At 43.4% G+C, this 25,422-nt stretch overlaps 1 protein-coding gene across 13 annotated transcripts in view; it reads left to right on the forward strand.

The window, feature by feature from the left end:
- Positions 1-4,660: 4,660 nt before the first annotated feature.
- LOC132677384 (schlafen family member 5-like) overlaps positions 4,661-25,422 on the forward strand; it is a 28,815-nt gene continuing 8,053 nt past the window's right edge. For 2 of the 13 annotated variants that reach the window (XM_078437459.2, XM_078437471.2), the window contains exons 1-5: positions 4,661-4,777; positions 5,028-5,226; positions 20,513-20,656; positions 22,123-23,161; positions 24,881-25,006. In XM_078437459.2, coding sequence (XP_078293585.2) covers positions 22,150-23,161; positions 24,881-25,006 — 1,138 coding nt within the window. In that variant the 5' untranslated portion in view covers positions 4,661-4,777; positions 5,028-5,226; positions 20,513-20,656; positions 22,123-22,149. The other 11 variants (XM_078437460.2, XM_078437461.2, XM_078437464.2 and 8 more) reach the window with 11 other exon arrangements.

A 25,422-nucleotide genomic window follows, 5' to 3' on the forward strand; every position in this document is an offset into this window, starting at 1 on the left:
GCCTTTAATTTAAAGTCTAGTTTGTCTCATATAAGTATGGCTACTCCAGCTTTCTTTTGGCTTCCAGTAGCATGATAAATAGTTCTCCATCCCCTCACTCTCAATCTAAAGGTGTCCTCAGATCTAAAATGAGTCTCTTGTAGACAGCAAATAGATGGGTCTTGTTTTTTTTATCCATTCTGATACCCTATGTCTTTTGGTTGGTGCATTTAATCCATTTACATTCAGTGTTATTATAGAAAAATATGGGTTTAGAGTCATTGTGATGTCTGTATGTTTTATGCTTGTAGCGATGTCTCTGGTACTTTGTCTCACAGGATCCCCCTTAGGATCTCTTGTAGGGCTGGTTTAGTGGTGACAAATTCCTTCAGTTTTTGTTTGTTTGGGAAGACCTTTATCTCTCCTTCTATTCTAAATGACAGACTTGCTGGATAAAGAATTCTCGGCTGAATATTTTTCCTGTTTAGCACACTGAAGATATCGTGCCAAGCCTTTCTGGCCTGCCAAGTTTCAAAAGAGAGATCAGTCACGAGTCTTATAGGTCTCCCTTTATATGTGAGGGCACGTTTATCCCTTGCTGCTTTCAGAATTTTCTCTTTATCCTTGTATTTTGCCAGTTTCACTATGATATGTCGTGCAGAAGATCGATTCAAGTTACGTCTGAAGGGAGTTCTCTGTGCCTCTTGGATTTCAATGCCTTTTTCCTTCCCCAGTTCAGGGAAGTTCTCAGCTATAATTTCTTCAAGTACCCCTTCAGCACCTTTCCCTCTCTCTTCCTCCTCTGGGATACCAATTATGCGTATATTATTTGTTTTTAGTGTATCACTTAGTTCTCTAATTTTCCCCTCATACTCCTGGATTTTTTTATCTCTCTTTCTCTCAGCTTCCTCTTTTTCCATAACTTTATCTTCTAGTTCACCTATTCTCTCTTCTGCCTCTTCAGTTCGAGCTGTCGTCGTTTCCATTTTGTTTTGCATTTCATTTAAAGCGTTTTTCAGCTCCTCCTGACTGTTCCTTAGTCCCTTGATCTGTAGCAAGAGATTCTCTGCTTCCTCTCTACTGTTTTCAAGCCCAGCGATTAATTTTATGACTATTATTCTAAATTCACTTTCTGTTATATTATTTAAATCGTTTTTGATCAGTTCATTAGCTGTTGTTATTTCCTGGAGATTCTTCTGAGGGGAATTCTTCTGTTTCGTCATTTTGGATAGTCCCTGGAGTGGTGCGGACCTGCAGGGCACTTCCCCTGTGCTGTGGTGTATAACTGGAGTTGGTGGGCGGGGCCGCAGTCCGACCTGATGTCTGCCCCCAGCCCACCGCTGGGGCCACAGTCAGACTGGTGTGTGCCTTCTCTTCCCCTCTCCTAGGGGTGGGATTCACTGTGGGGTGGTGTGGCCCGTCTGGGCTACTTGCACACTGCCAGGCTTGTGGTGCTGGGGATCTGGCGTATTAGCTGGGGTGGGTAGGCAAGGTGCACGGGGGCAGGAGGGGCAGGCTTAGCTCGCTTCTCCTTAGGTGATCCACTTCAGGAGGGGCCCTGTGGCAGCGGGAGGGAGTCAGATCCGCTGCCGGAGGTTTGGCTCCGCAGGAGCACAGGGTTGGGTGTTTGCGGGGAGCAAGCAAGTTCCCTGGCAGGAACTGGTTCCCTTTGGGATTTTGGCTGGGGGATGGGCGGGGGAGATGGCGCTGGCGAGCGCCTTTGTTCCCCGCCAAGCTGAGTTCTGCCGTCCGGGGGCTCAGCAGCTCTCCCTCCCTTTGTCCTCCAGCCTTCCCGCTTTCTGAGCAGAGCTGTTAACTTATGACCTCCCAGATGCCAGACTCGGGGGCTCTCCTTGGCCGGCAGGCCGCCCCTCCGCCCCGGCTCCCTCCCGCCAGTCCGTGCAGCCTCTCCGCCCTTCCTACCCTCTTCCGTGGGCCTCTCGTCTGCGCTTGGCTCCGGAGACTCTGTTCTGCTAGTTTTCTGGTGGTTTTCTGGGTTAGTTAGGCCCTGTGTGTGATTTGTATAAACATTTGTAAAGGATGCCTCATCTCTCCTCCAACTACACTTGTTTCGGTGAGGTTTCCACCCCACTTTGTCAAATGGCAAACACCATTCTTAAAAAGTCTTAAGCATGTTTATATAAAATGTATCTTTAAAAATTTGTTGTTTATTGCAAAAAAGTAAAAAGGAAGAAGGTGGCAATGTATCTTTGCCTGAAGAGTGAATATTATAAACAAGTTGCTTGGGTTTGAAAGAAAGACTGGGGAAACACTGATAAGATTCTGTGCTAAAACTCATGGCTGCTATGACTGTCAGTCCCCCTAGTAAAAGTCTGACCAGCCACAGTGTCACTGAGCATGGACCCAGTCTCCTTGGGTCTCTCATGGAGAATGCTGAATTGGGTTTCATATGGACCAACCTCATGTGCTGGCAGACGTTGCCAACACATGGCAGTGATACTCTGACTTTAATGCAGTATTTCTCTTTCCATGAGAGACTGCCTGAACCTTCTAAGGTGATATGTCTCTTCAATCCCTTCGAAGATGCTATGTCCCTTCTCATTAGGTTGCTCCCTGCTTAGCTCGTTGAAGGAAAAAAAATATATAAAGTTTGCCTTAACCGTGTGTGTGTGTGTGTGTGTGTGTGTGTGTGTGTGACCAATAGTGGCTCTTGGCATTGCTTACTCGAGCAAACCCGAGTTTTACTTTTAATCTTCAGTAAATACTAAGAATAAATCACATTCTGCCCTCGCCCACCTCCTACCCAAAACAAACAAGCAAACATGCAAGCTTGCTAGAGGGGCAACATTTCATCAAAGCACGACTCCCTTTTCCCAGACCTTCCAGAAGCTTCCAGAGTGTAGGATGGGGAAGGAGCAGTAGAAAGGAAGATGCTGTGCTGTGGCAATTATGACCCCAACGTGGGCGGAAGCTGAGGTCTTTTGCAGGAAAAGTTGAGGAGACCTGGATAATGTGGAGACCAAAGGGGATGGATGGAAAGGTGGAAAGGAAGGATCCATTTATACAGCAGTGAAATGAATGATCTAGATACGTGGATACATCTTTAAAACGAAATGTTAAGGAGTTGGAAGCAAGTTCTGCAGAATATATACAATATGCTACTATCTGCACGTGCTTGCTGTGTGAAACAATTTCATGTATGAGTGACGTATGCATATGTAATAAAAGTACAGAGAATTGTATGAGTGTAGTAACTTCAAATCTAGAAAATCATCTTGGGTATCAGGTGAGTAGGGGACAGGTGGGATGAGGGAATGAGCGAGAGGTACACAAAATTATTGCTGATGTTTTATCATTTAGCTGGGTGGTGAATACATGAGTGTTCAATGTATTATTATTTTCGTACTTTCCATACACCTTAGATATTTGACAATACATTTAAAAATCAAAAAGCAGAACCCCAGAGATGACTACAGGTGGTGTCCTCTAGACTGTTCTCTTCGCTTTGGTTTTCTGGTAACTGGTCAGCATCCTTGTCTCCCTGGCTTGCCCCAGGTTCTACAGAGTCTCCTGCCAGGAGTGACCACATCCTTTCTGAGCATCGATTTGTTTGTTTGTTTTCGGTTTATTTATTTAGTTTAATAATCTACAATTATAAATTATAAAGTCCCAATGTGGGACTCAATCCCATGACCCTAAGATCAAGAGTCTCACGCTACTCCCACTGAGCCAGCCAGGCGCCTCCGCTGAACGGATTTGAACGCGCTTGGGCAACGAGGCAGACTCATCAGAAACCTGTAGTCCTACATTGACATTTTTCCAGCCCATTAGCTCAAAGCTGCGGACTCTCCCGGTGCCCAAGGGTCTGGTTGGAGCTCATCCCTGCACTGGTCTTGAGAAGTGAGCGCGACAGCGAGCGCCCAAGGGGCCAGACTGCCACAGCCCAGATCCTGCCTGCCCCAGGCACCATAGTTGGCCTCAGTTTCCTTAGCCCCACATCCACTGAGACCTGGAGCTCCCAGGGAGAAGGTAGGAGAGTGTTTGCTGGAAGGGCTCCAGCGGTCCTTTGGGCTGGACTCGGGAGTCGGAAGTGAGGAGATGGGGAAACAAACATCTGTTTACCAGAAATTTAAGAGGCCCGAGGAAGACAGAAGGAGGTCACTCGGGAGAGGGGCAGTTGGGAGTCAAGACGGAACTGAATGCTCCAGGCGCCCCCAAATGCTACTTACGCCCCTGGGGGCGCGGGCTCGGATCAGTTCCCAGGCAGCCGACTCCTCGTCCCCTTCCCCTGGCTGCGCCGTTCCTTGGATGCCCGGAAGGGCGGTGCGCGCGGCCGGGTCCCGTTCCCCCCGGGAGCGCGGCACGGAGCCAGACCCTTCGTGAGAGCGCCCAGAACACGTTCGTAATAAAACTAGGATGAACGCCCTGAAAACTGACGGTGTCGCGTAAGACCTGGGTGTGAAGTCTGCAGGAGCAGACGAATCCAAAGGACAATTTCTGTTTTCTTTCACCAAAATGCCATCGCCGGGGCCCTCCGGGGTCCCCCCAAACGGCGACACCCGCGGCCAGTCTCGGGGCCCGGTCATCACCCTTTACAAATTAAAGCACCAGCAAAAGGAGGCCGAATGCAACTTCTCGCCTTGGGGCGGCCGCGAGGGCGGGGACGGGGCGGGGGAAGCGAGAAAGCGGAAGCTTTAATTTTCTGTTTCCCGCTCAAACCACCTCCTCACTACCCTAGGACAGAGCTCGAGACTGGTCGGGGCTAGTCGAGCTGGAATCCTGGGGCTGCCGGCCTTTCGAGGAAACACCTGCGGAGCGCGCTGCCAGAGCCTGGGAGGTAGGGGGCAAGGGCTGGAGCGGGGCGGGGGAGGACTGGAGGGAGCGAGGTTGTTCCCGGAACTCCGTCCCTGTTGGCGGGGGGGGGGGTGGGGGGGGGTGGGGGTGGGGGGGTGGGGGGGGGCAGGGGGGACCTGCCAGCTTCAAAAAGTTAATCAGAAAACAGAGAAGCAACAAAAAAGATCCCCCTCTCCCTCCCCCCAAACCCCACGTGTATCCACCAAAAGTAACCAAGGTTGTTGTCCTTGCAGAACTGGGTTCCCAGGTACACAGAAATGGGACTGTTGGTTTGTCCCACTCTCTCCCTCGCGGGGCCCCTCCCCGTGAGGTATAGCCTAGTTCCCCTGGTGTAAAGCGGGCGCCTTGCAGTCAAAATCCTGGTTGCGGACTTGGGAGGTTCCGTCGCATTCTGCCGGAGGGAGGCGCTCTGCAGAGGAGAAACCTTGGCGGGTAAGGCGTCTCCCGCGCTCCTTTGCACAAATCCTGCAAGAGCTGGGCTTCTTTCCCTCCCCAGGTCTGCGCCGGTCTCCCGAGCTCCCCTGCGCTCCTTTCCCGCTCGGGAGCTTTTGCCCTGCAGTCGGTAGCAACTTCCAACGACAGGCGCACAGTGAGAGATCAGGGAGCCGGGAGGCTGGGAACGCCGAGCGAACAGGGGAGGAGCGGGAGGCGCGCAGCGTCACAGCCTAGGTCTTACCACGCTGAGCTTGGTAAAATTTCCCACTGTTCAGGAGCACGAAGAACTTTAGAGGTAAGAACCACATCAGTTACCGGGGCTCCTGAAAGTGAAGCCAGCGAGGTTGTGGCCCGGGGACAAGATAGGGTCAGTGTTCATTGTATTACAAGAAGCTGCGTTCCCAGGATGCCTGTAAGCCCCTGGCTTGCAAGGTCAGTCTTCAAACAGTAACGGCGTGGGGGCAGGGTAGGAGGACTCCCAGGGCAGCCCACAAAGCCCTGTATCCCCCAACAAGTGGCTAAAAGAACTCCCGTGGATTCTGTCCAGAGAGGCTAAGCTGCGGTGAATGACTCCATTCCCCGTTTGTACATGACTGTCATAGGACGCAGAAGTGACTGCTTGCATTGGAGTGCCTAAGAGAGGGGGATGCCTAACGGTGTCCCCCCGCCCAATGATGGCAGGTCTCACAGCGAAGCCTCTACAAGGAGATGGCGGTTCTGGCTAATGTTGGCGAGGCTATGGCTGCCTTGAAAAAGGAAAGAGAAAATGGTTCCTCTTCAGTCTGCAGGGGGCAGAGGTGAGAGCTCCTGTGGCCAGATGAGCCGCTAAGCGTGATAACGTCCTGTGTCAGAAGTGTTCCTTAAAATGTCACAAGACTCTTCTTTTGTTTAAAGAAGAAGATGAAAAATCACTTTAAAAAATTAGAAGAAAAAAGAAGGGGACACCTGGGTGGCTCAGTCGGTTGAGCATCCGACTTTGGCCCAGGTCATGATCTCACAGTTGGTGGGTTCGAGCCCCGCATCGGGCTCTGTGCTGACAGCTCAGAGCCTGGAGCCTGCTTCAGATTCTGTGTCTCCCTCTCTCTGGTCACTCTCTGTCTCTCTCCCTCTCAAAAATAAATAAACATTTTTAAAAATTAAAAAAAAAGAAAATGGACAATCACAAGGTTTAGTACCTTTTGCGAATCAAAGAAGAGTGAAATGTGATGATAGGCTCCTGGCCGGAATATGAAATGCACAGGTGTTTATGCCTACCAGAAAACAGAAATGGGGCACCTGGGTGGTTCAGTTGGTTAAGCCAACAACCCTTGATTTCGGCTCAGGTCATGATCCCAGGGTTGTGGAATCCAGCCCTGCAGCTGGCTCAGTGCTGAGCCTGGAACCTGATTGAAATTCTCTCTCTGCTCCTCTCCCCCGTGTGCTTTCTCTCTCTAAAATAAAATAAAACTAAACTTAAAAAAAGAAAGAAAGAAAACAGTAATCAATTGCAGTATTGTTGTCATAGCAACAGGAAGTTAAGTTTACAACCATTCATAGTTACAGTATCCCTCAAGGCTAATGCACATGATCACAGGCCAGAGCAACAGTCTCTGAAGACCAGGTATCTTAAGAGGATTCCTTTGCTAGGGGAAAAAAAAAATCAACAAGGGGAATTTTATGAAATGGAATACTTCCTGCTTTTATGCACCCGTAATGGAAGGGACAGCATTTTCTCTTATTTTGCTGAGGTAATTTTCACTGGCAATTAGGAGTGCCTGCTGTTTTCCATGCCAAACACTAGATTTCCACTGAGAAGGGAGTTGGCAGGCCTGAAAAGTGTAAATTCACAATTTGCAAGGGAAAAGACAGGGTGGGGTGGTGGTTACTAGCGAATGAATATGGGGCATGCCAAGGTGTCCTTTTGGAGTATGCACGATTTGGGGCTTCAATACCCTAGTCCTATCAAAGGTTTAGTTTCTATGGAAAAATATTAGTAATAACAGGCACATCAATTTCTACTGGTTTTTGAGCTAAGCATATTATAACAAAATATGTTTTACTTTGTTTTCACCATCATTCATACATGTAATTTTTTTAAGTTTATTTACTTATTGGAGAGAAGAGAGAGAGCATGGGGAGGAGCAGAGAGAGAGAGAGAGAGAGAATCCCAAGCAGGCTCTGCACTGACAGGGCACTAACTGATCTCACTAACTGAGAGATCTTGATCTGAGCTGAAATCAAGAGTTGGATATTTAACTGACTGAGCCACCCAGGTGCCCCTCAGATATGTAATTTTTAATAGCTTTATTGGGGTATTGTTGACACGAAATAAACTACACATATATTTTTTTAAGTAAAGCTCTACACCCAATGTGGGGCATGAACTCAGACCCCAAGAACAAAAACATGTTCTACTAATTAAGCAGTCCGGTGCCCCTCAACTGCACATATTTAAAGTGTACAAGCTGGGGCACCTGGGTGGTTCAGTCAGTTAAACATCTGACTCTTGATTTCCGCTCAGGTCACGATCTCACAGTTGGTGAGTTCTAGCCCCGTGTCGGGCTCTGGGTGACAGCATGGAACGTGCTTGGGATTCTCTCTCTCTCTCTCTCTCTCTCTCTCTCTCTCCCTCCCTCTCTCCCTCTCTCCCTCTCCCTCCCGCCCCCTCTCTCTCTCTACCCCTCCCCCACTGTTATGAACATTCAGCACAGGTCTTTGTATGGAAATATGTTTTCATTTTTCATGGGTAAATACTTAGGTGTGAAATGGCTGAGTCATATGGTAAGTGTGTGAAACTATCAAAGTCTTTTCTAAAATGGTTGTATTTATGTTCCCACCAGGAGTGTACAAGAGTTCCCTTTTCTCCATATGCTTGCCACACCTTGTATGGTTAGTCATTTTAGCTATTCTGATAAGTGAGTAGTGCTATCTCAGTGGAGTTTTATTTGCCATTTCCTAATAACTGATGATGTTGAACAATATTTCATGTACTTATTTGCTCTTCATATATCTTCTTTGGTGAAATATCTGTTCAAATCTTTTATCCATCAAAAAAATTAAAAAAATTTTTTTTAATGTTTTTATTTTATTTTTGAGAGAGGGACAGAGTGCAAGTGGGGTAGGGGCAGAGAGCGAGGGAGACAGAATGTGAAGCAGGCTCCAAGCTCTGAGCTGTCAATGCAGAGCCTGACGCGGGGCTTGAACTATTGGACTGCGAGATCATGACCTGAGCCCAAGTTGGATGCCCAACTGACTGAGCCACTCAGGTGCCCCTAAAAAAATGTTTTTAAATGTTTATTTCTTTTTGAGAGAGAGAGCGAGGGAGGGGTAGAGAGAATCCCACGCAGGCTCTGCTCTGAGAGCTGCAAGCCCGATACGGGGCTCAAACTTACAAATGGAGAGATCGTGACCTGACCTGAGACCAAGAGTTGGATGCTTAACCAACTGAGCCACCCAGGCACCCCATTGTACTTTAAAAAAATTTTTTAATATAACTTATTTTCAAGTTAGCTAACATACAGTATATACAGTGTGCTCTTGGTTTCAGGGGTAGATTCCCGTGATTTGTTACTTATATACAACACCCAGTGCTCATCCTAACAAGTGCCTATCTCAATGCCCATCATCCATTTTCTCCTCTCCCCCGCCACCCCCATTAATCCTCCATTTGTTCTCTGTATTGGGTTTGCTTCCCTCTGTTTGAAATTATTTTCCCCCTTCCGTTCCCCCATGGCCTTCTGTTAAGTTTCTCAAGTTCCACATATGAGTGAAAACATATGATATCTGTCTTTCTCTGACTGACTTACTTCACTTAGCATAATACCCTCCAGTCCCATCCACGTTGTTGCATCCATTCTCCATTTTTAAATCGGGTTGTTTTCTTATTATTGCCTTTCAAGAATTCTGTATCTAATCTAGATACAAATGATCAGATATATCATTTGGAAATATTTTCTTCTGGTCAGGGGCTTGTATTTTCATTCTCTTAACAGGTGTCTTTCAAAAAGGTGTTCTTGAAGTCCAACATATTCATTTTCTCTTTTATGTACTGTACGTTTAGTGACATCTCTAAAAAAATGTCTGCCAAGCCCAAGGTAAAAATATTTTCTCCGATGTTGTCCTCCAGAGGTTTTGAGGTCAAGAGACTGAACATACAAATGGACACTGGTCAGACCATATATGAACACAGAACTCTTGACCCACAATGCTGGAGCAACCACCTCCAGAAGCTAAACCACAGCCCATGCAGCAAAAGTGCTCAGGACTTGGTTAACAACTCCCAGATTCCCTGGTGTGTGGCCCCACTTCTAACTCAGAAGGAACCAAAGAAAGCTAAACAGGCTTCCAAACCAGTCACATAAGATGTGCCATTTCTAGTAAGCTCACTTCCAGCTTCCCTAGAAAAACAACTTCAAATCAGGGCTTACCTGGGCGAGTGCCTCCCCCCTCTTCTCTCACTATAAAGCTTCCCCAGTCCCCTGCCTGCCTCTGAGTCTCTGCCATCGCAAGTGGCTGACTCCCTTGTCACAGTGCACTCTGAATAAATAGCCTCTCATTATTCCCATTTGGGCAGTCTTCATTTATTTCCACATAGTTTCACGTTTTACATTTAGACCTGTGACACATTTTAAATAAATTTTTGTAAACGGCATCAAATATGAATTGGGGTTCATTTCTGTTGTATGTGGATGTCCAATTGTTCCAGTCCTCTTTTTTGAAAAAGTAATTACGCTTTCTCCACTCGGCATCTTTGTTGTCCATATATATGTGGGTCTATTTCCAGACCCTTTCTTCCCTGAATGTTTGTCTTTATACTGGTTCCACACTGTCTTGTTTACTATAACTGTATTATAAGGCTTGAAATCATTTAATGTTAATATTTCCATTTTATTCTTCTTTTAGAGAGATTTAAGTTTAAAATATCTTATGTATTTCCAGTGTTCTTTCTTGCTTCGTGTATATTCATTTTCCAACTAGTATCATTTTCCTGCTGCCTGAAGGCTGGCTTTTGCATTTCTTACATTGGAGTTCTACTACAAATAAATTCTTTCAGCTTTTATCAGTTTGAGAAAGTTTTTATATCACCTTCTTTTTCGATTAATTTTTAAAATTGAAATGAAACTCATAATAAAAATTAATCATTTATTTTATATTTTCTTAAAAATTTTAATGTTTATTTATTTTTGAGAGATAGAGCATGAGTGGGGGAGGGGCAGAGTGAGAGGGGGACACAGAATCCAAAGCAGGGTCTAGGCTCTGAGCTCTTAGCACAGAGCCCGATGTGGGGCTTAAACTCACAAACTGCGAGATCATGACCTGAGCTGAAGTCAGATGCTTAACTGACTAGGCCACCCAGGTGCCCTAGAATTAATCATTTTAAAGTGAACAAATCAGCAGCATTTAGACATTCACAGTATTGTACAACCGCCACCTCCATCAACCTTCAAAATATTTTCATCACACCCAGATAAAACGTCATTGAACGACTATGCACCAGCCCCCTCTTCCTCTAGCACTTGGCAATCAACCCTCTTCTTTCTGTTTCAATGACTTTATCCATTCTGTGTATTTCTCATAAATGAAATTTTACAATATGTGACTGTCTTAGTTCAGGCTGCTATGACAAAAATACCATAGACTGGGTGGCTTAAACAGTGAACACGTATTCATCACAATTCTGGAGGCTAGGAAGTCCAAGATCAAGGTATCGGCTGATCTGGTCTGGTGAGGAAAATTCCTGGTTTGCAGATAACTGCCATGGTGGAGAGAGCAGAGAGAGAGGAAGCAAGCTCTCTTGTACTTCTTCTTATCATGGCACTAGACTCATAATTAGGGTTCCACCCTCATGGCCTAATTACCTCCACAGAGTTCACAGCAGCTAAGACCATCCCCATGGGGATTAGGGTTTCAACATATGAATTCCTGGGGGGGATATAAATATACGGTCCATAGAGTGACCTTTTGTGTCTTGCTTCTTTCACTTAGGATAATGTTTTCAAGGTTCTCCCATGTTGAAGCATGTCAGTACTTAACTCCTTTTTATGGCTGAATACTATTCTATTGTGTGGTTTGTAGCACATTTTGTTTATCCATTCATGTGTTGATGGCCATTTGAGTTGTTTCCACCTTTTAACCTTTGTGAATAGTTCTGGTATGAACATTTATGACTTATTTGAGCCTAAAGGATTTGCTGGGTCAGATACTAATTCTATGTTTAACTTTTGTTGTTTTTGTTGTTTTAGAGAGAGAGGGTGAATGGGGGAGGGGCAGAGTGAGATAGATGATAGATAGATAGATGGAAGGAAGGAAAGAAAGAAAGAAAGAAAGAAAGAAAGAAAGAAAGAAAGAAAGATAGATATGTAGAGAACCTTAACCTCGATCCCCTGACCCTGGGATCATGACCTGAGCTGAACTCAAGAGTTGGACACTCAACCAACTGAGCCACGCAGGTGCCTCTACACTTAACTTTTTGAAGACTCTTCAAACTGCTTTTCACAATGACTGCTTCCTTTTTACATTCCAGCAGCAGTGATTCCTGTTTCTCTACCTCCTCACCAATACTTGTTATTTTCCTTCTATCATCATCATCATCATCATCATCATCATCATCACCATCCTGATAGGTGTGAAGTGGTATCTCATTGTGGTTTGGGTTTGTGTGTGCCTAATGACTAATGGTGTTAAGCATCTTTTCATATGCTTATTGGCAATTTGTAAATCTTCTTTGGAGAAACATCTATTCAAGTCCTTTGTCCATTTAAAAAAATGGATTGTTTGTCTTTTTGTTGTTAACTTAATTTTTGAAAAACATTTTCACTGGGTATAGAACTCTAGGTTCATAGTTTGTTTTTCTTTCATTGGTTTAAAGACGTTTATCCATTATCTTGTTTTGTTTCTGAAAAAGAACAAAACAAAACAACAACAACAAAAAATCCTAATGTCATCCTTTGTACTGTGTGTGTAATGTATCTTTTTCCTCTGGTTGCTTTTAAGATTTTTCTCGTTATCATTGGTTTTGGTCAGTTAAATGAAGATGCACTTTGGTATTGTTTTCTTTGTATTTTTAGTGCTTGGAGCTTGTTGAATATTGTGGATCTTGATCTTAATTTTTTACAAGTTACACCAAATTTGGAAAATTTTCAGCCATTTTTTCTTTTAAAATGTTTTTCTTATTTTAGAGAAAAGAGTGATCTAGTCCCTGGTACTCTATTCTGTCTGGGAGTGGGAGTCTCATGTGTGTAGTTTTGAGAGTCATAGTTTCATAAGACATAATAAGAAAATCAGTGGCCTCTTACCCTCTACTCTGCCCCCTTTTTCTGCTCTCTGGGCATCCTCTTGCCTCTTTGGCTTTTTTGTTCAGAATTACTTATATATTTCTAAACAACATGCTTATGTTTACACACCTCCCCCCCCCCCCACCTTAAATGCTGTCTGTTTCTGGAGATAATAACCTCCCTCATCCACATTTCACTACCCCTTTTCTCCCTACATCCTGCCAGTATGATTACGTCATCATTTCCGGTCAGAACAATATTCAGAGTTGATAATATTATGACTGTCATTTTGTTTATAGCTATGCCATGTAATCAGTTACAGGTATGGTTTTTTTTTTTTTCCCAAACAAATGTAGACTTTATTGTTTTTATTTTATTTTTTTAATATTTATTTATTTATTTTTATTTATTTTTTAATATATGAAATTTACTGTCAAATTGGTTTCCATACAACACCCAGTGCTCATCCCAAAAGGTGCCCTCCTCAATACCCATCACCCACCCTGCCCTCCCTCCCACCCCCCATCAACCCTCAGTTTGTTCTCAGTTTTTAACAGTCTCTTATGCTTTGGCTCTCTCCCACTCTAACCTCTTTTATTTTTTTTTCCTTCCCCTCCCCCATGGGTTTCTGTTACATTTCTCAGGAACCACATAAGAGTGAAACCATATGTTATCTGTCTTTCTCTGTATGGCTTATTTCACTTAGCATCACACTCTCCAGTTCCATCCATGTTGCTACAAAAGGCCATATTTCATTTTTTCTCATTGCCACGTAGTATTCCATGGTGTATATAAACCACAATTTCTTTATCCATTCATCAGTTGATGGACATTTAGGCTCTTTCCATAATTTGGCTATTGTTGAGAGTGCTGCTATAAACATTGGGGTACAAGTGCCCCTATGCATCAGGACTCCTGTATCCCTTGGGTAAATTCCTAGCAGTGCTATTGCTGGGTCATAGGGTAGGTCTATTTTTAATTTTCTGAGGAACCTCCACACTGCTTTCCAGAGCGGCTGCACCAATTTGCATTCCCACCAACAGTGCAAGAGGGTTCCCGTTTCTCCACATCCTCTCCAGCATCTATAGTCTCCTGATTTGTTCATTTTGGCCACTCTGACTGGCGTGAGGTGATATCTGAGTGTGGTTTTGATTTGTATTTCCCTGATAAGGGGCGACATTGAGCATCTTTTCATGTGCCTGTTGGCCATCCGGATGTCTTCTTTAGAGAAGTGTCTATTCATGTTTTCTGCCCATTTCTTCACTGGGTTATTTGTTTTTCGGGTGTGGAGTTTGATGAGCTCTTTATAGATTTTGGATACTAGCCCTTTGTCCGATATGTCATTTGCAAATATCTTTTCCCATTCCGTTGGTTGCCTTTTAGTTTTGTTGGTTGTTTCCTTTGCTGTGCAGAAGCTTTTTATCTTCATAAGGTCCCAGTAATTCACTTTTGCTTTTAATTCCCTTGCCTTTGGGTATGTGCCGAGTAAGAGATTGCTACGGCTGAGGTCAGAGAGGTCTTTTCCTGCTTTCTCCTCTAAGGTTTTGATGGTTTCCTGTCTTACATTCAGGTCCTTTATCCATTTTGAGTTTATTTTTGTGAATGGTGTGAGAAAGTGGTCTAGTTTCAACCTTCTGCATGTTGCTGTCCAGTTCTCCCAGCACCATTTGTTAAAGAGACTGTCTTTTTTCCATTGGATGTTCTTTCCTGCTTTGTCAAAGATTAGTTGGCCATACGTTTGTGGGTCTAGTTCTGGGGTTTCTATTCTATTCCATTGGTCTATGTGTCTGTTTTTATGCCAATACCATGCTGTCTTGATGATTACAGCTTTGTAGTAGAGGCTAAAGTCTGGGATTGTGATGCCTCCTGCTTTGGTCTTCTTCTTCAAAATTACTTTGGCTATTCGGGGCCTTTTGTGGTTCCATATGAATTTTAGAATTGCTTGTTCTAGTTTGAAGAAGAATGCTGGTGCAATTTTGATTGGGATTGCATTGAATGTGTAGATAGCTTTGGGTAGTATTGACATTTTGACAATATTTATTCTTCCAGTCCATGAGCAGGGAATGTCTTTCCATTTCTTTATATCTTCTTCAATTACCTGCATAAGCTTTCTATAGTTTTCAGCATACAGATCTTGTACATCTTTGGTTAGATTTATTCCTAGGTATTTTATGCTTCTTGGTGCAATTGTGAATGGGATCAGTTTCTTTATTTGTCTTTCTGTTGCTTCATTGTTAGTGTATAAGAATGCAACTGATTTCTGTACATTGATTTTGTATTCTGCGACTTTGCTGAATTCATGTATCAGTTCTAGCAGACTTTTGGTGGAGTCTGTCAGATTTTCCATGTATAATATCATGTCATCTGCAAAAAGCGAAAGCTTGACTTCATCTTTGCCAATTTTGATGCCTTTGATTTCCTTTTGTTGTCTGATTGCTGATGCTAGGACTTCCAGCACTATGTTAAACAACAGCGGTGAGAGTGGGCATCCCTGTCGTGTTCCTGATCTCAGGGAAAAAGCTCTCAGTTTTTCCCCGTTGAGGATGATGTTAGCTGTGGGCTTTTCATAAATGGCTTTTGTGATCTTTAAGTATGTTCCTTCTATCCCGACTTTCTCAAGGGTTTTTATTAAGAAAGGGTGCTGGATTTTGTCAAAGGCCTTTTCTGCATCGATTGACAGGATCATATGGTTCTTCTCTTTTTTTTGTTAATGTGATGTATCACGTTGATTGATTTGCAAATGTTGAACCAGCCCTGCATCCCAGGAATGAATCCCACTTGATCATGGTGAATAATTCTTTTTATATGCTGTTGAATTCGATTTGCTAGTATCTTATTGAGAATTTTTGCATCCATATTCATCAGGGATATTGGCCTGTAGTTCTCTTTTTTTACTGGGTCTCTGTCTGGTTTAGGAACCAAAGTAATACTGGCTTCATAGAATGAGTCTGGAAGTTTTCCTTCCCTTTCTATTTCTTGGAATAGCTTGAGAAGGATAGGTATTATCTCTGCTTTAAACGTCTGGTAGAACTCCCCTGGGAAGCCATCTGGTCCTGGACTCTTATTTGTTGGGAGATTTTTGATAACCGATTCAATTTCTTCGCTGGTTATGGGTCTGTTCAAGCTTTCTATTTCCTCCTGATTGAATTTTGGAAGAGTGTGGGTGTTTAGGAATTTGTCCATTTCTTCCAGGTTGTCCAATTTGTTGGTATATAATTTTTCATAGTATTCCCTGATAATTATTTGTATCTCTGAGGGATTGGTTGTAATAATTCCATTTTCATTCATGATTTTATCTATTTGGGTCATCTCCCTTTTCTTTTTGAGAAGCCTGGCTAGAGGTTTGTCAATTTGGTTTATTTTTTCAAAAAACCAACTCTTGGTTTCGTTGATCTGCTCTACAGTTTTTTTAGATTCTATATTGTTTATTTCTGCTCTGATCTTTATTGTTTCTCTTCTTCTGCTGGGTTTAGGCTGCCTTTGCTGTTCTGCTTCTAGTTCCTTTAGGTGTGCTGTTAGATTTTGTATTTGGGATTTTTCTTGTTTCTTGAGATAGGCCTGGATTGCAATGTATTTTCCTCTCAGGACTGCTTTTGCTGCGTCCCAAAGCGTTTGGATTGTTGTATTTTCATTTTTGTTTGTTTCCATATATTTTTTAATTTCTTCTCTAATTGCCTGGTTGACCCACTCATTCGTTAGTAGGGTGTTCTTTAACCTCCATGCTTTTGGAGGTTTTCCAGACTTTTTCCTGTGGTTGATTTCAAGCTTCATAGCACTGTGGTCTGAAAGTATGCATGGTATAATTTCAATTCTTGTAAACTTATGAAGGGCTGTTTTGTGACCCAGTATATGATCTATCTTGGAGAATGTTCCATGTGCACTCGAGAAGAAAGTATATTCTGTTGCTTTGGGATGCAGAGTTCTAAACATATCTGTCAAGTCCATCTGATCCAATGTGTCATTCAGGGCCCGTGTTTCTTTATTGACCGTGTGTCTAGATGATCTATCCATTTCTGTAAGTGGAGTGTTAAAGTCCCCTGCAATGACCACATTGTTATCAATAAGGTTGCTTATGTTTATGAGTAATTGTTTTATGTATCTGGGGGCTCCGGTATTCGGCGCATAGACATTTATAATTGTTAGCTCTTCCTGATGGATAGACCCTGTGATTATTATATAATGCCCTTCTTCATCTCTTGTTACAGCCTTTAATTTAAAGTCTAGTTTGTCTGATATAAGTATGGCTACTCCAGCTTTCTTTTGGCTTCCAGTAGCATGATAAATAGTTCTCCATCCCCTCACTCTCAATCTAAGGGTGTCCTCAGATCTAAAATGAGTCTCTTGTAGACAGCAAATAGATGGGTCTTGTTTTTTTATCCATTCTGATACCCTATGTCTTTTGGTTGGTGCATTTAATCCATTTACATTCAGTGTTATTATAGAAAAATACGGGTTTAGAGTCATTGTGATGTCTGTATGTTATATGCTTGTAGCGATGTCTCTGGTACTTTGTCTCACAGGATCCCCCTTAGGATCTCTTGTAGGGCTGGTTTCGTGGTGACAAATTCCTTCAGTGTTTGTTTGTTTGGGAAGACCTTTATCTCTCCTTCTATTCTAAATGACAGACTTGCTGGATAAAGGATTCTCGGCTGCATATTTTTCCTGTTTAGCACACTGAAGATATCGTGCCAAGCCTTTCTGGCCTGCCAAGTTTCAAAGGAGAGATCAGTCACGAGTCTTATAGGTCTCCCTTTATATGTGAGGGCACGTTTACCCCTTGCTGCTTTCAGAATTTTCTCTTTATCCTTGTATTTTGCCAGTTTCACTATGATATGTCGTGCAGAAGATCGATTCAAGTTACGTCTGAAGGGAGTTCTCTGTGCCTCTTGGATTTCAATGCCTTTTTCCTTCCCCAGTTCAGGGAAGTTCTCAGCTATAATTTCTTCAAGTACCCCTTCAGCACCTTTCCCTCTCTCTTCCTCCTCTGGGATACCAATTATGCGTATATTATTTGTTTTTAGTGTATCACTTAGTTCTCTAATTTTCCCCTCATACTCCTGGATTTTTTTATCTCTCTTTCTCTCAGCTTCCTCTTTTTCCATAACTTTATCTTCTAGTTCACCTATTCTCTCCTCTGCCTCTTCAATCCGAGCTGTCGTCGTTTCCATTTTGTTTTGCATTTCGTTTAAAGTGCTTTTCAGCTCCTCGTGACTGTTCCTTAGTCCCTTGATCTCTGTGGCAAGAGATTCTCTGCTATCCTGTATACTGTTTTCAAGCCCAGCGATTAATTTTATGACTATTATTCTAAATTCACTTTCTGTTATATTATTTAAATCCTTTTTGATCAGTTCATTAGCTGTTGTTATTTCCTGGAGATTCTTCTGAGGGGAATTCTTCCGTTTGGTCATTTTGGATATCCCTGGAGTGGTGAGGACCTGCAGGGCACTTCCCCTGTGCTGTGGTGTATAACTGGAGTTGGTGGGCGGGGCCGCAGTCCGACCTGATGTCTGCCCCCAGCCCACCGCTGGGGCCACAGTCAGACTGGTGTGTGCCTTCTCTTCCCCTCTCCTAGGGGTGGGATTCACTGTGGGGTGGTGTGGCCCGTCTGGGCTACTTGCACACTGCCAGGCTTGTGGTGCTGGGGATCTGGCGTATTAGCTGGGGTGGGTAGGCAAGGTGCACGGGGGCAGGAGGGGCAGGCTTAGCTCGCTTCTCCTTAGGTGATCCACTTCAGGAGGGGCCCTGTGGCAGCGGGAGGGAGTCAGATCCGCTGCCGGAGGTTTGGCTCCGCAGGAGCACAGGGTTGGGTGTTTGCGGGGAGCAAGCAAGTTCCCTGGCAGGAACTGGTTCCCTTTGGGATTTTGGCTGGGGGATGGGCGGGGGAGATGGCGCTGGCGAGCGCCTTTGTTCCCCGCCAAGCTGAGCTCTGCCGTCCGGGGGCTCAGCAGCTCTCCCTCCCTTTGTCCTCCAGCCTTCCCGCTTTCTGAGCAGAGCTGTTAACTTATGACCTCCCAGAGGCTAAGTCGCGCTTGCTGTCGGAACACAGTCCCTCCGGCCCCTCCGCTTTTGCCAGCCAGACTCGGGGGCTCTGCTTGGCTGGCGAGCCGCCCCTCCGCCCCGGCTCCCTGCCGCCAGTCCGTGGAGCGCGCACCGCCTCGCCGCCCTTCCTACCATCTTCCGTGCACCTCTCGTCTGCGCTTGGCTCCGGAGACTCCGTTCTGCTAATCCTCTGGCGGTTTTCTGGGTTCTTTAGGCAGGTGTAGGTGGAATCTAAGTGATCAGCAGGACGCGCGGTGAGCCCAGCGTCCTCCTACGCCGCCATCTTCCCAGGATCTACCACAGGTATGGTTTTTGATACTATTTTTCATTTTGTTCTTAGAGTTATTGTCTTATATTTGTATTTACATGTTTTCCCAAGTCCCTATTACTAATTCAGCCCCAAACTCTCTACCTCTTCAGCTAACACATGAAGCATCCCATTGGTTGTATAGTGTTCATCCACTGAAGCCTGAAGCCACTTGTTCCCATTTTGGATAGTGATCCTCTAGGCCTGCCCCACAGCTGTCGTTCTGGGGTCCCATCCAGAGGACTGTGTTGGCTTCTTTTTTTTTAATTTAAATTTTAGTTAGTCAGCATACAGTGCAATATTGGTTTCAGGGGTAGAATTCATCACTTACATACAACATGCAGTACTCATCACAGGTGCCCTGCTTAATCTCCATCACCCATCTAGCCCATCTCCTACTCATCTGCCTCCATCAACCCTCAGTTTGTTCTCTACAGTTAAGGGTCTCTTGTGGTTTGTTTCTCTCTCTTCTCTTCCCCTCCTTCCCATATGTTCTTCTGTTTTTTTCCTTAAATTCCACATCTGAGGGAAATCATAGGTATTTGTCTTTCACTGATTGACTTATTTCACTTAGCGTAATACATTCTAGCTCCATCTACGACATTGCAAATGGCAAGAGTTCATTCTTTTTGATGGCTGAGTAATATTCCATTACATATATGTATACATATACATATATATATTTAAATATTTTTTTTACTGTTTATTCATTTTTTTGATAGAGACAGAGAGTGAGTGGGGGAGGGGAAGAGAGAGAGGGAGACAGAATCTGAAGCAAGCTCCAGGCTCTGAACTAACAGCACAGAGCCCGACATGGGGCTTGAACTCATGGACCATGACATCATGACCTGAGCTGAAGTCGGACACAACCGACTGAGCCACCCACGCGCCCCTATATATATATATCTTCTTAATCCGTTCATCAGCTGATGGACATTTGGGCTCTCTCCATAGTTTGGCTATTGTTGATCATATTGCTGTAATCATTGGGGTGCATGTAGCCCTTCAAATCTGTATTTTTGTATCCTTTGGGTAAATACCTAATAGTGCAATTGCTGGATCATAGGGTAGTTCTATATTTAGTTTCTTGAGGAAACTCCCTACTGTTCTCCAGTGTGGCTGCACTAGTTTGCATTGCTACCAACAGTGCAAGAGGGTTCCCCTTTCTCCACATCCTCACCAACACCTGTTGTATCTTGTTAATTTTAGTCATGCTGACAGGAGTGAGTTGCTATCTCATCATGGTTTTGATTTGTATTTCCCTGATGATGTTTCCCTGATGATGAGTGATGTTGAGCATCTTTTCATGTGTCTGTTAGCCATCTGTGTGTCTTCTTTGGAAAAAGGTCTATTCATGTCTTCTGCCCATTTCTTAACTGGGGTTGTTTGTATTTTGGGGGTTGGGTTTGATAAGTTCTTTACAGATTTTGAGTACTAACCGTTTATCAGGTATGTCATTTGTAAATTTCTTATCCCATTTGGTAGGCTGCCTTTTAGTTTTGTTGATTGTTTCCTTCGCTGTGCAGAAGCTCTTTATCTTGGTGAAATCCTGATAGTTCATGTTTGGTTTTGTTGCCCTTATCTCCAGCAATGTGTCTAGTAAGAAGATGCTACAGTTGTGGTCAAAGACGTTGCTGCCTGTGTTCTCCTCTAGAATTTTTATGTTTTCCTGTTTCACATTTAGGACTTTCATCCATTTTTAATTTATTTTTGTTTATGGTGTAAGAAGTTTCATTCTACTGCATGCTGCCATCCAATTTTCCCAGCACCATTTGTTGAAGAGATTGTCTTTTTTTTCCATTGGATATTCTTTCCTGCTTTCTCGAAGGTGAGTTGACCATATAGTTGTGGGTTCATTTCTGGGTTTTCTATTCTGTTCCATTAATCTATGTGTCTGTTTTTGTGCCAGTACCATACTGTCTTGATGACTATAGCTTTGCAATACAGCTTGAAATCCAGAATCGTGATACCTCCAGCTTTAATTTTCTTTTTCAGGATTGCTTTGGCTATTTGGGGTCTTTTGTGGTTCCATACAAATTTTAGGACTTTTTGTTCTAGCTCTATGAAAAATGCTGTTGGTATTTGGATAGGGACTACATTAAATGTGTAGATTACTTTGGGTAATACAGACATTTTCACAATGTTTGTTCTTCCAATCCATGAGCATGGATAACTTTTCCTTTTCTTTGTGTCCCCTTCAAATTCTTTCATTAGTGTTCTATAGTTTTCAGAGTATGGATTGTGTTTTCTTCTCTCTCTCTCGGGTTTCTGTCTTTGGTTTCCTGCAACCTGTTTTTGAGGAAGGAAGCTGGATGAGGAGATAGCAGAACATCTTGGTTCACAAAGAACTGTCTTTTGATGGAGACCTGTGTAATTATGTGTGAGTTGGTCTAGTCACTCCTTCTTTTTACTCAACTGCTACCAAAGAGTTAAAGATAAGCAGCTGCAGAAATGTGCATCCCTCACACTGCCCTTCCATCATGAGGTGTGGTTGTCAAGATGGTGTGTGCACACTTTCACTCAGCTTTACGTCTTCTGAGATTCCCTGTTGTCACTTAAAGTTTAGGAAATGCCAAAAGCCCACCTCAACCTGCCAGCTGGGTTGATCCAAACAGTCAATAATTTGTCCGTTTCTAATAAACTATGTATGTGTGTGTATATGTATATACTTACATATATATATATATATATATATATATATATATATATATATATATACTTACATATATGTATATACTTTTATATATGTATATACTTACATATATGTAAAACTTACATATATATATGTAAGTTTTCATGAGATGAGAACTTCTTGAACGAGGGAAAGCTTAAAGATCTGTTCCATAGCAACAATCCAAGAATAGCCCAGTCTCAGTGAGAGGAGAAGGAGCACCGAGAAAATCAATACACATCAACACACCCCGGGGACACCACTGACAGTGAAAGCTTTCTGGTTGCATTGCAGCCCCCGTCCTCATGTATCTTTGCACAATTTCTACTTTTCTGCAGGTGATCTGGGAGACTTTGCCACTCAGAGATCATGGCACAAACAGTTACTAAAATCACAGCGTCAAAATAGTCTCTTGATCATTTCTCGGGGGCAGTGGGCTTCCAGTAGACTTAGCTCCTCCCCTTGGCCTCTGCACTTATTTCATGCACGAAAGTGGCTTCAAACTCTGTGTGCATAAATGAAGTGACCAACTTCAGAAGAGTGGCCTCAAAGTGTCCGTTTTCCCACCTCCCCTATGCTTGTCCTCTTCTAATCGTTCTGTCTTCCTGTTTCTTATATTTCAGGGTAGGAAAAGGACCTGTGCTGAGAAGATGAGTCTCAAGGTTGATTTGGAAACAAACTTTGCCGAATGTGTCTTAAATGCAGGAAAGATCATCCTTGGGGATACACAAAGGAAAGAAATGAATCCTGAATTGCGGGAAAAACAGAGGAAAAACATCTTGAAAGCAATATGTGCTCTGCTGAATTCTGGTGGCGGAGTGGTCAAGGCTGAGATTGAGAACAAAGACTACAATTATGAAATCCATGGAGTAGGCCTGACGATGCCTTCAATTTTTAAAGGCTATTTAGATGAGATGCAGCAGGGAGAACTCTTTTTGATTTTTGTGAGATCCTGGAACGCAGATGCCTCTGGTGTACGAATCGCTACCTTGTGCTCCAATTTGTGCTATAGATACAGAGCATCTACTGATGTCATGGATTCTAAGGAAGCATTGGCATTCCTCAAAGGGAAAACTCAGACTCTTAGGAATACTGATTCCAGTTCATTAAGTCCACACAAAGTTCAGGTTGGTGTGCGAAACGAGTATAACATAAGGGCCTCAGCTGCTGCTGTATTCGCTAGAACTCAGCTTCAGTACCTAGAAAAGCTCAACTTTACTAATTCCCTCCACGTTGAATTTAAAATGTTCTCAACAGAGGAGTCACAGTGCTTTCACCAGAGTCTCCCCAGTTGTGTTTCTGCATTTGCAAACACTGAAGGAGGGTATATATTTTTTGGTGTGCATGATGAGACCCATGAAGTCATTGGATGTGAAAAGGAGAAAATAGATCTTGACATGTTGAAGGCTTGTATTGATTCCTGTATTAGGAATCTCCCTGTCCATCATTTCTGTACACAGAAGCATGAGATAAAATATGCTGTCAAATTCCTTGAAGTACACAATCAGGGGACCCTTCATGGATATGTCTGTGCAGTCAAGGTGGAACAATTTTGCTGTGCAGTGTTTTCCAAGATGCCCAGTTCCTGGCAGGTGAAGGACAATTGTGTGAAACAGCTGGACGCGAAGCAATGGATAGCTTGGATGATGGAAGCCGACCCAGGTCAGGGAGCAGAATCCACAATGATTATAATGTTCATTTGGGGGGACAGAAGGGGAGAGGTGAGGAGGGAGGAACTAGGGTATTATTTCAAGATCTAGGCAAAGAAAAGCACTGTCTTAATTGCACATGCCTGATTTGTGATTTCCGATAGATACAGTTGGTAGGTCACTGCACTTCACTCCCTCTGCCTATCTTGAATACCCTGCATTCAGCAAAAAGATGTTGCCCTGGGCTAATAGACCTACCAGAGGTTGGTGCAGGGGGCTGTCTGACCTAGTAATTTTTATTTTCACTCCCTTTCTTGTGTTCATTTTGAAGTCTCTTCTTTACCTTTCTGAATATGAACTCCTTTAATTATTCAGGAAATTCTTTTTCACGTGCACATATGTGTCATCTTTTTTTTTTTTTTTTATTAATTTTTTTTTCAACGTTTTTTATTTATTTTTGGGACAGAGAGAGACAGAGCATGAACGGGGGAGGGGCAGAGAGAGAGGGAGACACAGAATCGGAAACAGGCTCCAGGCTCTGAGCCATCAGCCCAGAGCCTGACGCGGGGCTCGAACTCACGGACCGCGAGATCGTGACCTGGCTGAAGTCGGACGCTTAACCGACTGCGCCACCCAGGCGCCCCACATATGTGTCATCTTTAACCCAACTGTCACTTTCCGTTCTTGGTCCCTGGAATAAATATTCTCCCTTTCTCATCGCCCCTCTTCCATTCTGAACCCAAACACAACTAGTCCGTGGCTAGCTCTCTCCTACTTTTCCTTTTCAAAGTGAACATGTGCTACTCACCAAGAATGATAAGCCAGAGTAGTGTTGGTGATGTACATCCCACTTGGAAAAAGAAAGTCCAAGATGAAATTAGACAAAATAAATTAATGGTAACATCTTCAAAAGTCCACAAAAATAAAGAACATTTCAGAGTCTTCTCAGAAATATGTATCCATTGAACTTCATTCCTTCTTTTTAAAAAAATTTTATTTATTTATTTTGAGAGGGATAGAGAGAGCACATGAGCAGGGGAGAGAGGTGAGGTGGGGGGGGAGAGAGAGAGAGAGAGAGAGAGAGAGAATGAATCTCAAGCAGGCTCCGTGCTCAGTGTGAAGCCTAATGTGGGGCTCAATCTCATGACCATGAGATCATGGCCTGAGTCGAAATCAAGAGTTGGATGCTTAACCAGCTGAGCCACCCAGCACCCCAAACTTTATACTTTCTAATTGTATTTTTAAAATGTAAGCATTCTGGGGCGCCTGGGTGGCGCAGTCGGTTAAGCGTCCGACTTCAGCCAGGTCACGATCTCGCGGTCCGTGAGTTCGAGCCCCGCGTCAGGCTCTGGGCTGATGGCTCGGAGCCTGGAGCCTGTTTCCGATTCTGTGTCTCCCTCTCTCTCTGCCCCTCCCCCGTTCATGCTCTGTCTCTCTCTGTCCCAAAAATAAATAAAAAACGTTGAAAAAAAAAAAATAAAATGTAAGCATTCTAAAAAATAAAACATGAGTTTCAATAGAATACAATTAAAATGAAAACTATTGCTCCATATAGTACCTCACCCTGCCCAAGATATCAATAAACTTTCTTGAGTTGACTCAGAATGTATACACAAGGATCTGTGGGCCAAGGCTTTGGGTTCTAAGACAAAGTGAAAGACTACAACACAGCTTAGCTATAATTTGGAGTCTGCATTTTTGCATATTGAACTGTTACTTCTTACTTCCTAAGATCTTTCCAGATTTTCTGAGATGGTCCTTGCATTGAGTTTGTCATCCGCTACACCCCGCAGCAGGACTGTGTGCACTCATAAGAATTTTGAATGTCTGGAAGCACAGCAAAAACGTTACTTTCCAGGTAATTCATGTCTGGTTGCTTTGGAACATGTTGGTTGTTCATTCATATGAAAAAAACCCTGGACTCCTATTTATATTATAGAAAAAAAATCAATTCCAGAAGGTTTAAGGACTTAAATGTCAGAAACAAACCCTTGAAACTTTAGTAGATGTACACAAATAATTTTGCATCATTGAGGTAGGACAGGATTTCCTACACTAGACCTAAAAATATTAACCTTAAACAAGAAGATTGATAAATTTCACCACACTAAAATTAAGAACTTATGTTACTCAAAAGATACCTTAAAGAGAGTGAAAGAATCCATGACAAACTTGAAGAAGATTATGAAATCCATGCAGTTGACAAAGGACTGGTATCAAGAATATATAAAGAACTTACAAAACTTGTTAAAAGCACAAACCACCCCGTAGACA

This window comes from Panthera onca, chromosome E1, assembly GCF_046562875.1.
Source record: "Panthera onca isolate mPanOnc1 chromosome E1, mPanOnc1 haplotype 2, whole genome shotgun sequence".
Lineage (NCBI taxonomy): Eukaryota > Metazoa > Chordata > Mammalia > Carnivora > Felidae > Panthera > Panthera onca.